Raw genomic sequence first — 16,559 nt, 5'->3', positions numbered from 1 at the left:
TTGCATCTTGATGGTTGTGGACCAACCATGCATGAGTTGTTGACCTCTTGGTGAAGCTATTATACTAGATTTGGGTTTTGGGTTTCTTGGAGCCATGCAAAAGCATCAAGTTGATGACTTTATTGATTAAGACACCCATTAGAATTAGATATTAGCCTTGGATGTAAAGTCTTAATGGATTAAGCACTTTTAACTGAGTCTTTGGTCATTTTGTTATGTTAGGAAGCTTAAGTTTGGTGTTGGGCTTTATTAAGTCATGCTAAGTCATAAAGTCAGGAACTTTATGACTCTAGACGTCCATTAGGCTTGAACTTGAGGATTTTGACATTTGTTCTTAAAGGAATAAGACCTAAAAATGGAGTTTTTGGATTTCTGCACCGTACGCCGGGCGTACTAGAGTAGTATGCGGGGCATACGCACCAAGGTGCCATTATGGGCCATTTTTGGGCCTTGGGTCTTCATGGTTTTGGGCCATTAGTTGTTGGGTTAAATATGGGAAGGGTAAAATAGTCTTTTACCCATTGATATGATAAAGTATGAATTGGACCTTGGACTATAGGAATTGCCTTAATTATTGATTAAGGATAATTTGGATGTGTTCAGTGTGAGGAGCCCGACGGCAGCAACACATGTGTTTCGGTTATCTCTAGACTGAGGTGAGTTTGCTTACTATATTGTAGGATACTAGGGTAGTATGTGCTTGTTGTCTTTGTAACTCTTGATGTATGTCTGTATGCCTGTTTGCTATATGTATGTAGGGGTGGAATAAACCCGATACAACCATGAGCTGTCATTTGAGTTAAAATAGACTTAGGGGTAAAATAGACCCGGGGGTGAAATAGACCCGATACGGCCTTGAGCTGTCATGTGAGTTGAAATAGACTCGGGGTGAAATAGACCCGGGGGGTGAAACAAATTCGGTTCAACCTTGAGTTGACATTTATGTATGGTATGTGGTATTTTGGGGAACTCACTAAGTTTTGTGCTTATGATTTCATATTTATGGTTTCAGGTACCTCCAGTTTGAAAGGGAAGAGTCCGACTTGATCGCAGCGCGTCCACCCATGTTTTCTCACTTTATGATTTTGAGATTGTACTCTGATAACTATTTTTACTCTAACATACCTTTGAATGGTTGATAAGAATAAATAGTGTTTATGTGTTGAATTACAAATGAAAATTTTACCTTATAATGTTACACTACCCCATACATCCATCCTATATCCATTTAAACATTCGACACATGAGGGGTGTGGGGGAGGGGGGGGGGTGGGTTCTAGAGGTGAAATTCTTTTATTAGTTTACTAACAACTCAAACACACCAAATTTGTATAACATAAAATAGTGACCTAAGTAAAAAGACCATAGGGGTATTGCATATTAACCATTTTTCCACGTCGAAAGAACCATTGTGAAATGGTCACTACAAATGGGCTATTTCTCAATAAGGAAAATGACGATCTCCCACATCGAAATTTTTGTTTAATATTATAAATAACTTAACGATATAAATTTAAATTTAGGATCGATATTTGTAGGATATGAAATTTGAAATTCAGATCAAAGTTTGGAAATAGATTTGAGAGAAATTTGAAATAACACTTTTATTATAAAATGAAAAAAAATTAAAATTTTGCTGTTATATTGGTGAATTTTCGGTGTAATGTGGAATTGTAAAATAACCATGTTTGGACAACTTTGTGGTTATTTTTTGGAAAAACTTAATATTTTTAATTACTTTCAGATTTTCTCTATGAAGTGAACTTTTTTGTTAATTACTTTGTAACTTATTAAGGTATCCATAAATATACTTAAATAATTATATTTTTTGCTATAACCATTTATAGTAATAAATTAAAATGACTTAGTTTAATAGTTTGTAATTTCATTCCATCGTTACATTTCCTTTTTGTCTTGATATTTCACTAGAATCTAACATACTCGATAAATTAACATTTTAAAACAAATTAAAAGTTTAAAGATTTTTTTTTGAGAATATATATGAATAAAGTGTAATGTGTTAAGTTTGAAGTGACTTTGAGATCCACATTGACATAATATACTTGTAACTGTTTAAAGAAGGTTTTTTACTTTTTACATCTTGACGTTGATGTTTCCGTGTTCGTAAATCTGATCTTAAAGACTTTAAAGTTGCAAGCGTGGATAAATATTGCCGGAAAACAAATTCTCTTCAAATTTTCAGACAGGTTTCGCTTCTTCTTCGGAACAAAAAAAAAAACCCCTTCTCTTTCTTCTCTTCTCTCACAGCTTTCTATGGCGATTTAAAAACAAAAACTACAACGCAACTACAGAAACAATGGCTGAAAAGCTTCAAACCCTGCTGAAGGAAGTTGGATCCAAGCTTGAGAACCCACCTGCAAATAAAGATGCTCTTATCAAGCTTTTAAAGGTACTTGCTCCTCATTGCACTCAAAGTCTACCAACTTTTGAAGACTTTGTTTTCTATGTTCTTAGAACAATGGTTTCTTCCGGATTTTCTACTTGTTTTGCTTTGTTGTTCTGAATTTTGGTCCACGGAAAATATTGCCTTTCAATTTAACGGTTTCAAATTTGTTGAAATTTGCCTCAATGTTCTTTAATTTTGATTTCATTGTTTGGGGTAGGGAAGAATTTCAACTTCGCAGCTTGTTTGATTGAGGAATAATAACGTATTTTGGGGATATTCATGGGTCAGCTGAAATTATTTGTGAATTTTGTTTAAAATTAGGGTTTAGTTTCAAGGAGTGGGGAATATGGTAAGCTTTATCATTCGCTCGGGCCAATAATTAGACTGTTTCCCATTCCACTTTCGAGTTTTTATTCAATAAAAAAACTGCTTTATGATGTCTTAAGGTAAAGATTTTACAGTTGTTTTAAAAGAGAAACGATTTCAATATGGTTTCTACGGTGTCTTTTTTAGTTGAGGAAACGTTTGTATCTTTTGGGCGAGTTTCCTGAAAATCTTGTGAAAGTTTGTTGGAATTAGGGCTGGGTTTGAACTTTGAAGGAATCAGGAAGATAAGTCGTGGTTGAAAATTGGTTGGAATTGAATTCCATTCCAATCACGCATTTGGTTTCCATCAGAACTTACAAAATCCTTTGACCAATTGATTTCAACATTCCATCCTAAAACCCATGGAATTGAATTCCCATAATTTCCTCCTTGTTAAAAAATACTGAAATACCCTTGTAGAGTTATGCGTATGTCTTTTCTACTTTACTGCAGCAAGCGGCATCATCTATGTGTGAGGTGGATCAATCACCATCAAAAGAAGTATTGGCATCTTTGCAGCCTTTTATAAATGCCATTGTGAAGCCAGAGTTGCTAAAACATCATGACAAAGAAGTTAAGCTTCTTGTTGCAACTTGTACATGTGAGATAACCAGAGTGACTGCTCCTGTTGCCCCATATGATGATCATGTTTTAAAGGTATAACTTTTTGGTTGGAATGGGCAATTCCATTCCATTCCTTAGTTGCATTATTTTGGATCCTAATTGGTTATTGGTGTTTGACATTCCTCAGGATATTTTTCGTTTGATTGTAAGCACATTCAGTGGGCTACGTGATACAAAAAGCCCATCTTTTGGGAGGAGAGTTACTATCTTGGAAACAGTAGCTAAATATAGATCCTGCATTGTGATGTTGGATCTTGAATGTGATGATTTAGTCAACGAAATGTTCAGAACATTTTTTGCTGTTGCCAGGTTTGTTTTTGTTACTTCATGTTGAAATTTTGATGATTAAATGGGGTTGTAGTCTCATTATAATGGCTTGAACCATCTTTATGCAGTTTATGCCAAGTTATATTTTTATCATTTACTTCATATATAGTTGATGCAAATTTTAAATTAGGCTAAATGCTAAAACCAGCAAACCACTTTCATGTATTTGTGTATTATAGAATGATTGGTTTTGTATTAGAAGAAGATTGCTATAATTGTGTAGATTATCAAAGCACAATGCTGTGATAGGAAGAAATGGAATAAAAAAAAATGAATGAAAGTACGTTGCTATTTCTACATACAGTGATGAGCATTCGGAGACTGTTATCACATCAATGAAGACAATCATGGTGCTTCTTTTGGAAGAGAGTGAGGACATCAACAATGACCTTTTGCTTGTTATTCTATCTGTTTTAGGCCGAGATAAGAAAGTAAGCTCTCTATTTATTTATTTATTTATTATTTGTTCTCTCTTTCAAATTCTCAACTAAGATTTAATTTAAATAAAAAAAATGTGATTTTTGCAGGCGATAACAATGGCTGCAAGGAGGCTTGCTATGAATGTTATAGCACAATGTGCAGGAAAACTTGAACCTGGTATAAAGCAGTTCATTCTAAAATCAATGTCATCAGAGGGCAATTCTGTACTTTCTCAGATTGATTACCATGAAATCATCTATAACATCTACCGCTCTGCTCCTCAAGCCTTGGTGGGAATTGTGCCCTACATAACTGGAGAGCTTCTGGTAATTACACCTTTTATTATTCTTAAATCTCTAAAGAATCTTCACATCATTTAATATTTGGACATTTTATTTTATTTATATTTTTTCACAGACAGATAAAATAGAGATGCGGTTAAAAGTGGTGAAACTGGTGGGAGATCTTTTCTGTATCCCAGGATCTGTGATTCCTGAGACATTTCAGCCAATCCTTTTGGAGTTTTTAAGGAGGCTGACTGATAGAGTTGTTGAGGTTCGAATGTCTGTTCTTGAACATGTCAAGCTTTCTATGTTATCCAATCCTTTCAGACCAGAATCTCCTCAGTTAATTGGTAATTCCTCATTTATTATTTTTATTATTACTATTATTCGGTTACTTACTTTATAAATGTATATGATTTTTTTTTTTTTTTTTTGTTAGGTGCTCTGTGTGACCGACTGTTGGACTATGATGAAACCATACGCCAAAAAGTGGTTGCAGTGGTGTCTGACATTGCATGCCATGAGTTATCTTCTATTTCTACCAAATCCATAAAGCTTCTAGCTGATCGACTTCGTGACAAATCTGTAACTATATATAAACTTAAACTCTCCCTTTCTCACTTTCCACCAAGAAATTAAATAGCAATCTACTTTCGTTTATTTGTTCATTACAACATTCTACATTCTTCATTTTTCTTATTAAGGCATTGTACTTTGAAAAGTCTACTTAGTATAGCATTGTAGTTTTAGTTTATTTTTTCTTATCATGGTTTGAAAAGTCTCCTAAGTTATAGAGTGAAAATTGCTTTGTATTTGGATAACATTGCTATCATCAAGTAGATGTTTCAAAGTATAATGCTGTAAGCAACAGATAAGGAAAGTATGTTGCTATTTGTTGCATTTGTCCCTTTTCTTATATAGTTATATATGCTTGTGATAAATAATGTTATTATAATTATAATACAGCTCCCTGTGAAAAAGTATACCATGGAGAGGCTATCTGATATATACAGGACTTGCTGCTTGAAGCAAATGGCTGGTTTGACTGTGACTGTGAGTGATGACTATGATTGGATTCCTGGACGAATTTTAAGATGTTTTTTTGACAAAGATTTGAGGTATTTTATATTTTTTTAGATCACACTATCATCATTCCATATGTTTAAGTAAAGAATATTTGTTATTGTAAGTTTGTAACATCAACATCATTATGAGTTGCAGATCAGACACAGTGGAATACATTTTATGCACGTCCCTCTTTCCACCTGAATTTTCTGTCAGAGATAAGGTCAAAACTTGGGTCAAACTACTCTCAAAATTTGATAAAGTAGAGGTAAAAGCTTTAGAGAAAATACTGGAGCAGAAACAAAGGTTTGTTTTCCTAATTGTGCTTTGATAAATACAAAAATTTTCTATTAAATTAAAAAAAACTTGTACTTGGATTGCAGGTTACAACTAGAGTTACAAAAGTATCTTTATCTTAGGCAGATCTATAAGGTTTGCTCTATTTTTTATCAACAATACATCAGTGTTTTTAGTTTTTACACAATAAACAGTGCAAAATTAATTACAAATATGTTTTTATTGAATTGCAGGATGGTGATGGTTCAGAGCTTCAAAAGAAAGTGGCTCTTATCTTTCGTTTCATGTCTCACTGTTTCACAGATCCCATAAAAGCTGAGGCAGATTTCCTGCTTCTTCATCAACTAAAGGATGCTAATGTTTGGAAGATATTCACAGCACTTGTTGATCCCAATACTAATTCTCTTCAGACTTTCAAATCACGGGTAATAAAACTCATTCTCCTACTTTCATTTATTTCTATTACAACATTGTAATATGATACTTCATTGTTTTCTTATTAAGGCAGTGCACTTTGAAAAATCTACCTATTTATAGCATTGTACTTTTTTTTTTTTTTTTCTTTTGAGAAGAAGTCTAACCTGATTATAGCAGTGAAAGTTGCCTTGTATTTGAAGGAACATTGCTATAATCAGGTAGATCTCTCAAAGTACAATGCTATAACAGATTATAATAAAAAAAATCAAAGAAAGTACATTGCTGTTTCTTGCATTTAATCTGAGAATTTAGTACTTAAAGAATATGAAATGGTTTTTACAGGATGAATTGCTTAAGATTGTTGGTCAGAAGCATCCACTTTATGGAATTCTGAGCACCCTCTCCATGAAATGCTCATACATACTCTTTAACAAGGATTATGTTAAAGATATTCTGTTGGAGGTGGATCTACACAAATCTTCCGGAAACAAACTGCTATCTCAATCCTGCATGAATTTACTTGTGGTAATATTTTATTGATAACAATATGTTGTGCTGTTCAATGTTCATTCTTGGTTCAACTGTATTTGGAAACATTAAGAATGTTTTTTTTTTTTTAGTTTTGATAGTGATAGTGGTTCTTTGTTATAATAATCTGCACATAAATATGATATATTTCCAGATCCTTGCATCCTTCAGGCCATCATTGCTTAGTGGGACTGAAAAAGATTTGGTCCATCTTCTTGAAGATGAGAATGAAGTAATCAAGGAAGGTGTTTTGCATGTTCTAGCAAAAGCTGGTGGAGCTATTCGTGACCAATTGGGAGAATCATCTAGGTTTGGTTTCAATAATAATTTTATTTATTATTATTATTGTTGATGTTGTATATTAATATTATTGAATATTGAATTGCAGTAGGTTAGATCTCCTATTGGAGAGAATTTGTGTAGAAGGTAGTAGGAGGCAAGCCAAATATGCAGTACACGCGTTAGCAGCTATAACAAAGGATGATGGGCTCAAGTCACTTTCTGTTCTTTACAAGGTTTTAATGCATTTTTATTATGTTAAGTTTTTTAGTTTAGTAAATAATGAATTCTATAATTATCGTTGTCGAATAGGGTTAAAACTATACCATAAAAAATTCATATGAAAATTAACTCCCATTCCTACACATGATCATGGAGTGTAATTCCACTCCATTCCATTCCATTCCATCCAACCAAAGGCAAACATACCTTATTCTAAAGTTGCCTTGAGGACACTTGTTTGATGTTTCTTGAAAACTGTACAGAGACTTGTGGATATGCTAGAGAAAAAGACACATTTGCCCTCCGTGCTACAGTCTCTGGGCTGCATAGCACAAGCTGCTATGCCAGTTTTTGAAACCCAAGAGAGTAAAATTGAAGGGTTTATAAAGAAAGACATCTTAGGGTGCAGTGAGGTACTTGAATCCATTTTCAATGTTATGCTTGTGATTCAGTATGATTGATTAATGTGAATTTTGGTCGTTCACCATGTCTTAGAAACCAAAAGATGAAGCAAAAGAATCTTGGAATGATAGAAGCGAACTTTGTTCATGGAAGGTTGGTTGGTTGGTTTACTTGGAGTCATATGTATAAGTTCCAATTTTGATTAAATTTGTAAGTTTATTGGTCTTATTTTGTTGTGTAGATATTTGGCATAAAAGCTTTGGTAAAGAGCTATTTGCCTGTGAAAGATGCACATCTTCGTGTTGGGATAAGTGAATTGATACAAGACCTCAAGAACATACTTTCTATTGGGGAAATCTCAAAAGATATTGAATCAAGGTACTTTGGGTCATAGGGTTAAATGCAAGAAATAGCAATGCACTTTCATAGATTTCATTTGTTTATTATAGCATCTTGCTTTCTTTTCTTTCTATATGTTGAAAAATCTAGACATTTATAGCAAAGTCATCAAAATACAGCCAATTTTCACTGCTAAATTGGGTATATTTTTCCAAGTATAATGTCTTAATAAGAAAAAAGTTTGAAAGTACTATGCGATAATTGGGTAGATTTTTCAAAGTACAAAGCTGTAATAGAAAGAAATGAAAGTAGGATCTTGTATTACACAAACAAATGAAAGCATGCTGCTATTTCTTCCATCTAGCCCTTTTTTTTTATTATTAATCATCAGTGGTTAGTTTGTATTCTAAGTTTTCAGTTCCTTCTTCTCCCAGTTGTGTTGATAAGGCCCATTTGAAGCTAGCTTCAGCTAAGGCTATTCTTCGTTTGTCAAAACATTGGGATAAAAAGATTCCTATTGATGTATTCTACCTCACCTTGAGAACTTCAGAGGTAAACATTTTCACTTGCAAGTATTATATAAACCCGTTTTTATGCTATAATTTATAATTATCTTTCTCTTTTAACGATTCATGTAGGTTGGATTCCCTGAAGTTAGGAAACTCTTTCTCAAAAAAGTTCATCAATACATCAAGGATCGAAGTTTGGACCCGAAATATGCTTGTGCTTTCTTATTGGGAATAGGATCTCAGGAAGAGAATTCTGAGGTTACACTAACCGGATTGGATCTTTTTCAAATTTCATTATGTTGGAAGTATATAGGGTTAAATACAAGAAATAGCAACATACTTTCATTTATTTGTGCCTTATATTGCATCCTATGATCAACTCAGAACATTATAGCAATGGAAATTGTTATGCATTTGCATGATGTTTTGCTATAACTGGTTTGTGTGGAGTAAAATGGTTTAATAGGAAGAAATGAAAGTAGGATGCTATGGTATTGGTAAAGAAACTAAGAAAAGTATGCTTCTGGTATTTTGTATTGGAAGATGTGAATATTGAAGTTGAATTTGGGAATTTATTTTTGGCAGGATAAGGAGAATAGTAATAATCTGAGTGACATCATTCAGATGTGTCAGCAAGGAAAGGCAAGACAAAGTGATGTGAACTCATGGGTAGTTCACAGTACTTACATTCTTCCCTATTTGATTCATGCATTTGCCCATCATCCTTCTTTTCCAAATCTTCATGAATGCAAGGATCTTCAAGCATATCAACCCACATACAGGTAGGTATACTATTATTTATTTATTTATTTTTCAATTGAAATTGAATGCATTGCATACTATCTATACCTGTTGAATTTGATTCTTTGAATGAAAAAAATATATATGTATTTTTCTTATTTTCCAGGAAATTGTATTTATTTCTTTCTATGTTGGCAATTGGTGGTGATTGTGAAGATGGGAAGCCTGATAATAGTCTAAAGAAGGAAGAGGTTATTTCGGTACTTTCAATTCTTCGAAGCATCAGAAGCTCCCAAGATGCTGTAGATACAAACATGTCAAAGGTATTAGCATTTGATCTGTTTATTATAACATCACACTTTCATTTTTTTTTTTTTATTATTATTACAACTTTGTACTTTTAAATATCTACCAATTACAGCAATGTTGCCTTGTTGATCCTATACAAAGCAGTTTTCACTGCTATGATTGGGCTGATTTTCAAAGTATAACATCCTCATAAAAGAAGTTGAAAGTCGAATGCTATAATATAATTGGGTGGATTTTGCAAACTATAGTGACTTATTGAGTAGAATGCCGTAATACTTTCATTTTTGAAATGTTATGTGATACATAGTTAAGTTTATTTGCATGTCCAGAACTCATATGCAATCTGTGATCTATGCTTCTCAATCACCAAACGCTTAGCACAAAAGCAACAAGATCTTCAGGAACCAATACTAGCACATGTCCCTTTACCTCTACTGTTGTACAAACCACTTGAAAAGAAACAAGACAAAAAAGAAGAACAAGAGAAAGAAGAAAAGGAGAAAAAAGATGAGGTTCGAACTGATGTAAGTTCCTTCTCTCCATTTGATCATATCTATGACATATTTATTCAAACATGTTGATGTTGTTAACCTTTATAATAGATGCATCAATCAGTCATAAATTTTGTAAACTTGAAAATACAACAACAGGTAACTGAAGGCCAGAAGACATGGTTGGCTGATGCTAGTGCTGTTGCCCACTTTGACTCCCTTAACATGGAAGCTAATGATAATGTATGTTATTCCTTCATTTATTACTGCTTATTTGTTATACTTACAGGGCTAATGCAAGATTTTTTTACTTTGAAAATCTAATCAGTAACAGGGTAGTTTTTTCAAAAGTTAAAATTGAAAGTACAAATACAATGCCATAATTGGTTAGATATTTCAAAGTAGAAGGACTTATTTAGAAAAGAAATAAATTTACAATGTTGTAATAGAAAGAAACAAAAGTAGGATGGATGCTATAAATATAATATAATACAGAAAACAAATGAAAGTAGGTTGCATAAATTGATTGTTGTGTTCCAATCCATCAGGTTGCAGAGGATGATATACTGAAGGAGATTGAAAAAGATGGTAAAGAGGTGCCTTTAGGAACAGTGTTGAAAATACTAAAAGCTAAAGGAGCAAAGGAAAGAAAGGCTGTTCCTGTTAAAAATGAATCTACACCAGCTGCTGCTTCAGAAAGTCATAATAACAATAACAATAATGTTGATATTTTAGGGATGGTGAAAGAAATAAATTTGGATAATTCAGATATGATGACGAATAAATTGAGTTCCATGAATGGTACTGGTGATGATGATAATGATGAAGCGAATAAAGGTGTTGTTGATGATGATGAAAAGCGAAAAAGGAAAAGAACAATAAAACATCATGAATCAACAAATGTCTCTGTGTCTTCTCTCAAACCCAAGCGTCAAAAGTCATCTTCAAAGGGATTATCAGCTTTTGAAAACATCAAAATGATTGATGATGAACAACCCCACCCTCACACTGTTTCAGTTTCAGTTTCAGAAAACAAAGTTTCTTCTGAAGACCATATCCCTATTCATATTCAATCCACTGACTTTGATGAACCTCATAATATTCATACAGAAGACCATGAAAATATTGATGAAAGTGATCACGAGGTACGTAACCCCTGATTTTCTTTTTCCTAATAAGTATTAACTGTTGTCTGGATATATGAATATGATGTTTATAAAATATGGCTTAACAGATTAAGGTGCTGTTTTTTTTTTTTTTTTTTTTTTTTTTACTTAATGTTAATGTTAACAAAATGTCCTAGACTAGTGGGTTAAGTTAGGAAAGGGATGTCCTTACTCCTTAGCATTAAGTGATGATTCCATATTTACTTTTCCCAGAATTACCCTCATCTTCGTCTTCCCATAAAGCAATTCATGTTTTTTACTTTCCAGTTTCCCCATAATAGAGATACATCTCTCTTTTTTATTTTTTATTTTTGCCAATTTACTTTAACAAATATCTGGATTCAGTTTTGTAATTTTCACTTTTTTTTTTCTTTCCAATTATTATGATTAATTATCATGTTATTTTTTTTATTGTGATATTGTACAGTTTCAGTTTATTACCGTAATTAAATAAATGGTAATTTGTTATTTGTCAATTTTAAACATGAGGTTAAAATAGTCATTTATTCGGATTCTGACACTGCATGCAGTCTATAAAAGAAACAGTATTTGTATGAGCTACACTTATCATTATCCATTGAGTACAGTTTTATCAGTTCAGGAGTTAATAGGAAAAAAAAAAGACAGAAAGAAACAAGCACCTTACTTGTTACTTTTGAATTGTGTGATGCAGAAGATGCCTAAAAAGCATACAGATACAGATGGTATCCACAAGCCTGTCAGAAAGCGCAAACGAAAAAGTATTGCAGGATTAGCAAAGGTTTGGTTTCATCAATCTTTTATCTCATCTTTTGTAATGGATATAAAATGAGACTTGTGGGCCCCTACCAATAACTAACTAACTTCCACCCTGGTTTTTCTTCAGTGCACAACAAAGGAAAAGGAAAAGGAAACTCACACTCACACTCACACCACAGACTTGATTGGAAAGCGAATACAAGTTTGGTGGCCTATGGATAAAGTGTCAGTAGTTTCTCTTTTTCCTTATATCTAAACAAGGATATACTTGTTACTATTATAATTAATAAGAAGAAATGAAATAGAATTGCGTAAATTGTGAATTTGCAGGTTTTATGAAGGCTTGGTGAAGGCGTATGATCATCAAAAGAAAAAACATGTGGTAAGCTTTAGCTTCAGTTCCTTTACACGTTTGTTTCCTTGTATTTTATGATCTACTGCCATTTCTATCATGTAATACTAGTAGTTGATTTGATGACTAAATGCAAGAAAATACCAATGTACTTTCATTGACTTTTTTATTTTTTTTATAACAGCATCCCATCCAGCGTTCATTTCTTTCTATTCATTGTACTTTGAAAAATCTACTCAATTACAGCAATGCACTTCTAGTTTTTTTTCCCATATTAGGACATTGCACTTTGAAAATCTCCACATTGGTATAATCAGGTAGATCTTTCAAAGTACAATAGTGTAATAAGAAGAAATAAAAGCAGGATATGCTAAAATGGAAGTAGGTTGGTAATTGAAAAGGGTGGGTTGACAGTTGACAGTTGATTTTATGTTGATTGAATTGAAGGTGTTATACAATGATGGTGAGGTTGAAGTGTTACGTTTGGACAAAGAGCGCTGGAAGCTCATGGACAAGACTCCCAAGCCTCCTACAAAGGTCTGATTTTTTTTTTTTTTTTCTTAAAACTACAAAAAAATAAAAAAATTTGATTTCTGATTTTGCTTAACTTTTATCTTTACAGCGGACTAAAGTGTCAAAAGGTTCAGGCCCTAAAAGAGGGTGAGTGACTAGTCAATGATTTTTTTTTTTTATATAATTTTGTCCGCTTGTTGGTTGCAAATGGTATTCTTTTTGTTAAATGCAAGAAATAGCAATGCACTTTTGTTTTATATGTTTATTGTAATTTCTTCCCATTACAGCATTCTACTTTGAAGCATCTACCAAATTATACCAATGACTCTCATCCAAAATTCCAAATACAAATACAAAGCAATTTTCACTGCTATATTTGGTTAGATTCTTCAAAGTATAATGTCCTAATAAGACAAAAAAAAATAAAAAATGAAAGTTGAATGGTATATTTGGTAGAATTTTGGAAGTACAATGCAGTCTAATAATAGAAAGAAATGAAAGTAGGATGCTATAATAGACAAATAAACAAAAGTAGGTTGTTGTTTCTTGCATTTAGCCCTTTATAAAGTTCATCTTTATATTGATTGAGGCTAATATTGTCATCATTAGTGACTAGTGAGTTTGATTTTGGTAATGAGGGATTTAATATAAGAGTAATCTTGAATGTTTTGCAATGCAGGTCTATTAAGAAGATTCCTGATAATTCCAAGAAATTTAAGGACTTAGCTGACATGTGAGTAAAAAAAGAAATTTTCAATTTTCAGTTTCAACAAAACAACACTAGTTTTTATTAAAAAGTAAAGTGTTAATGGGGCAACAATGACATGATATAGATCTTCATCACCAATGGCAAGAGGCAAAAGAACCCCAAGAAAAAAAATGAAGAGAGTTTTCCAAAAAATTCCTGAATATTCCAAACGAGAAACAAAAGAGGATCTTGAGGAGGATATAACTGAATCCGAGCATGCCACTTTCTCAAAGGTTGATAATTTGGACACAGGTGAACAAAACAAACATCTTCTTTAAGGATATCATCTTATCTTATTCTTAGCTAGTAGCTACTCCTTTTTTGTTTGGGTGTACAATGTCACTAAATAGCAACAACCATTGTTATCAAGATTTGTTTTTCAGTTTTTCTTGTTGACATGGACATATGACGTCACAAGTTTGTTGAAACAATTTCATTGAATTATTAGTAAGTAACCAAGTATCAATTTTTGTGAAACTCTTTAATGGTTTTAATAACCATATATATGGTCCCTTTAATGTTTCAACAAAAATTGATACTTGTTTGCTTGGTTGCTATTGAATGAAATTGTTGCAACATTTCATAACAGTGGAACAAAAAAGAAAAATATAAAACTTGGTTGCTATTTAATGAAATGGTACGACAGAGGTAAAAGTTAAATTGAGTTTGACATCGCATCATAATCTTTACTTATGCAGAAGAAGAGGAGGCAAGTGATCAAGAGGGAGGACATTCAGGAGATGAGGAAAAACATGCAGAAATTACATTGCAGAAACAAACTGAAAATGTTGATGATGATGATGATGATGATGATGATGATGTCAAGAGGCAGTCACCGGATGACCGGAAAACTTTAGATTCCGGCGAGGCGGAGCTCTCCGATGACGTGCCACTTGTACCTATTTTCAACTTTTAATCCATTTATTTCTTCCAATTTCCTTGAATAAAAAACTAATAAAAATGTTTAATTTTTTTTTCGTTTTTGATGCATTGCAGGGTGTATGGAAGTCTAAAGTTAGGAAACCAGATGTAAGCAAAAGCAAACAGGTTTAGGAGGAAGAAGATGATAGACATATAATTATTTACAATCAGATTGTTACTTTACTTACACCAATAATAAAATGTGAAGTTGTATGTATGTATGGTTGCTACACCCTGACTTGACTTACTTAACTGTTGAATGTACAGATATAGTTTTTGACATGTGTTGTTCCTTTTCTTTTCTTTGCAAATGTACATCTCTTTAGCTTTTTCATGTAAAACTCATCAACTTTCTATCCCTTGGGTTTCATTTTTATGTTGCGTGTGGACATGTCTGTCTAATAAAGGTTTGTTTGTATGAGGGTGAAGGCAACAGTCTTAATTTGTGTTTATCATGTACCCAAGCATTACGACTATATACCTTGAGGAAATATGTCCATACATCATGTGTAGGATATTATTTGTAAAGTCCCATATTTCATAAGATCAAAATTTCTTGTAAGAAATCTGACTTTTTGGATGGGACATTTTTTTGTTGTTACAAATCAATATGCACATCTCTACAATCTTTGGAAACAAGCGTAATAGCAGAAGATACAAGAACAAACGAGTTGTGAGAGAATAAAAACAAACTTACTTCTTAAAGGAATACATCTTTAATTCTTATTACTGGTGTCTTCAAACGACCTAACTAAAACAACGCTCTCATCCAAAAACTAAACCCATATGCAGTGGCATTCCAAACCTTCAATACGGATAAAGGCGCCGACTTTTCATCCCGGATTACGAATGACCATTGTGATCGCAGGTAAGGGGAATCATTCATAACCCTACTTCTCAGACTTGGTCGCATCATTATTTCTATCTGCGTGTGAGACAACCCAAGAAGCCCACATCTCGGTGATCCTAAAAGATCGCTTCTAATCTAACAAAAATATAAAAAGAGAAACTCATATCCGTGACCATGCAAACATCAAAACTCACTTTGAACTGATACCTCGGGCTCAAATTAATCTACCCTAACTAATAAAACAATAGTTTTCATGTCCACTTGTCATCTTCTTGTAATGCCATGTCCACTTGTCAGCTTTTAAATATGTGATATTAATACAAAATCCTTTGAATAAGTAAATAACTAATCACTTAGATACTATTTAATACCTGTCTTCCAATAGTTTTGGTGGTCAAACGAAATCATTAAGCATTGCATAATAACTTTAAAAAATAATAATAATAATAAAAGGATACATATTTTCTTCCCTTCTTTTAGGAATTTTCAAAATCTTTTGTAATCTGACTCCATATATTGAAACCAATACATATTTTCTTCCCTTCTTTCTTAAACTTAAACTGTTCCAAACCTTTCTACGAGTTCCGCATTTTGTATCTGTCATCTTCCAATCGGTTCGTCCATAGGCTTCAACCTTCAATCTCCATTAGGTACATATCTAATCTGTTACTTTAACGTTTCTGAAAAAAAATATAAACTTTTCTTTGAATATAGATGAACATAATTTATCTGTTATTTTAACGTTTTTAAATAAAAAATACAATGATTTATGGCGAAAATCCAGATTGGTATACTTGTGTTAAGATCATGGGTTGGCACGACCAGTCAATGGTTCAATGGGCTCAAGAACACACAAGATTTACCAAATTAATCTTTCTACTGGTTTATGGAGTTATGAAAACTATCGTCCATTTTTTTTACTATTCGGTCAGTTTGATTTCTGGAATCTATTTTTTTTTTCTTTTTGGTAATTTTGAAATTTTTTATTATCAACTTAACTAATTACATGTATTTCTCAACTAACACATCAAAGTTTTCATAATTCATTTTAACTGTTTTTTATTTATTTGCATTTCAATTCAATATCTTATATTTGACTATGTTTGTGCACTGTTTACTTTCAACATAATGTCTATTCCAACCATCACGTACTTGAATGACATTGGTATGGTATCACCTGTACCACATTTAAAGTACGGATACTCAGCTTGTGGAACTTCATTCCAAAATCAAAGAAACAAATC

The 16,559-nt window shown here is 32.7% G+C and overlaps 1 protein-coding gene across 3 annotated transcripts; it reads left to right on the top strand.

Annotated features, from left to right (window-relative positions):
• Positions 1 to 2,172: 2,172 nt before the first annotated feature.
• Positions 2,173 to 14,747, top strand: LOC145168931 (sister chromatid cohesion protein PDS5 homolog A-like). 3 transcript variants are annotated; one of them, XM_079087582.1, is made up of 33 exons: positions 2,173 to 2,410; positions 3,227 to 3,430; positions 3,525 to 3,706; positions 4,029 to 4,155; positions 4,252 to 4,470; positions 4,562 to 4,778; positions 4,868 to 5,013; positions 5,395 to 5,546; positions 5,650 to 5,799; positions 5,877 to 5,925; positions 6,024 to 6,215; positions 6,550 to 6,732; positions 6,890 to 7,044; positions 7,127 to 7,250; positions 7,500 to 7,649; positions 7,732 to 7,791; positions 7,880 to 8,016; positions 8,412 to 8,529; positions 8,616 to 8,744; positions 9,072 to 9,268; positions 9,394 to 9,550; positions 9,866 to 10,060; positions 10,187 to 10,270; positions 10,576 to 11,172; positions 11,867 to 11,953; positions 12,059 to 12,156; positions 12,262 to 12,313; positions 12,731 to 12,820; positions 12,906 to 12,943; positions 13,476 to 13,529; positions 13,630 to 13,796; positions 14,243 to 14,439; positions 14,541 to 14,747. In XM_079087582.1, exons 1-33 carry the CDS (start codon positions 2,318 to 2,320, stop codon positions 14,595 to 14,597), a joined length of 4,857 nt encoding a protein of 1,618 aa, XP_078943708.1. In that variant the 5' UTR covers positions 2,173 to 2,317; the 3' UTR covers positions 14,598 to 14,747. The 3 variants fall into 3 exon arrangements, with proteins under 3 accessions (XP_078943708.1, XP_078943715.1, XP_078943701.1); XM_079087589.1 differs by having other exon boundaries at positions 7,124 to 7,250; positions 11,870 to 11,953; XM_079087575.1 differs by having other exon boundaries at positions 7,124 to 7,250.
• Positions 14,748 to 16,559: the final 1,812 nt, after the last annotated feature.

This window comes from Lactuca virosa, chromosome 1 (assembly GCF_052849685.1).
Source record: "Lactuca virosa cultivar CGN04683 chromosome 1, Lactuca_virosa_CGN04683_v6, whole genome shotgun sequence".
In the NCBI taxonomy this organism is placed as follows: domain Eukaryota; kingdom Viridiplantae; phylum Streptophyta; class Magnoliopsida; order Asterales; family Asteraceae; genus Lactuca; species Lactuca virosa.
The sequence above is the reverse complement of the archived record's forward strand: the minus strand, read 5'-3'. Positions and strand labels throughout refer to the sequence as shown.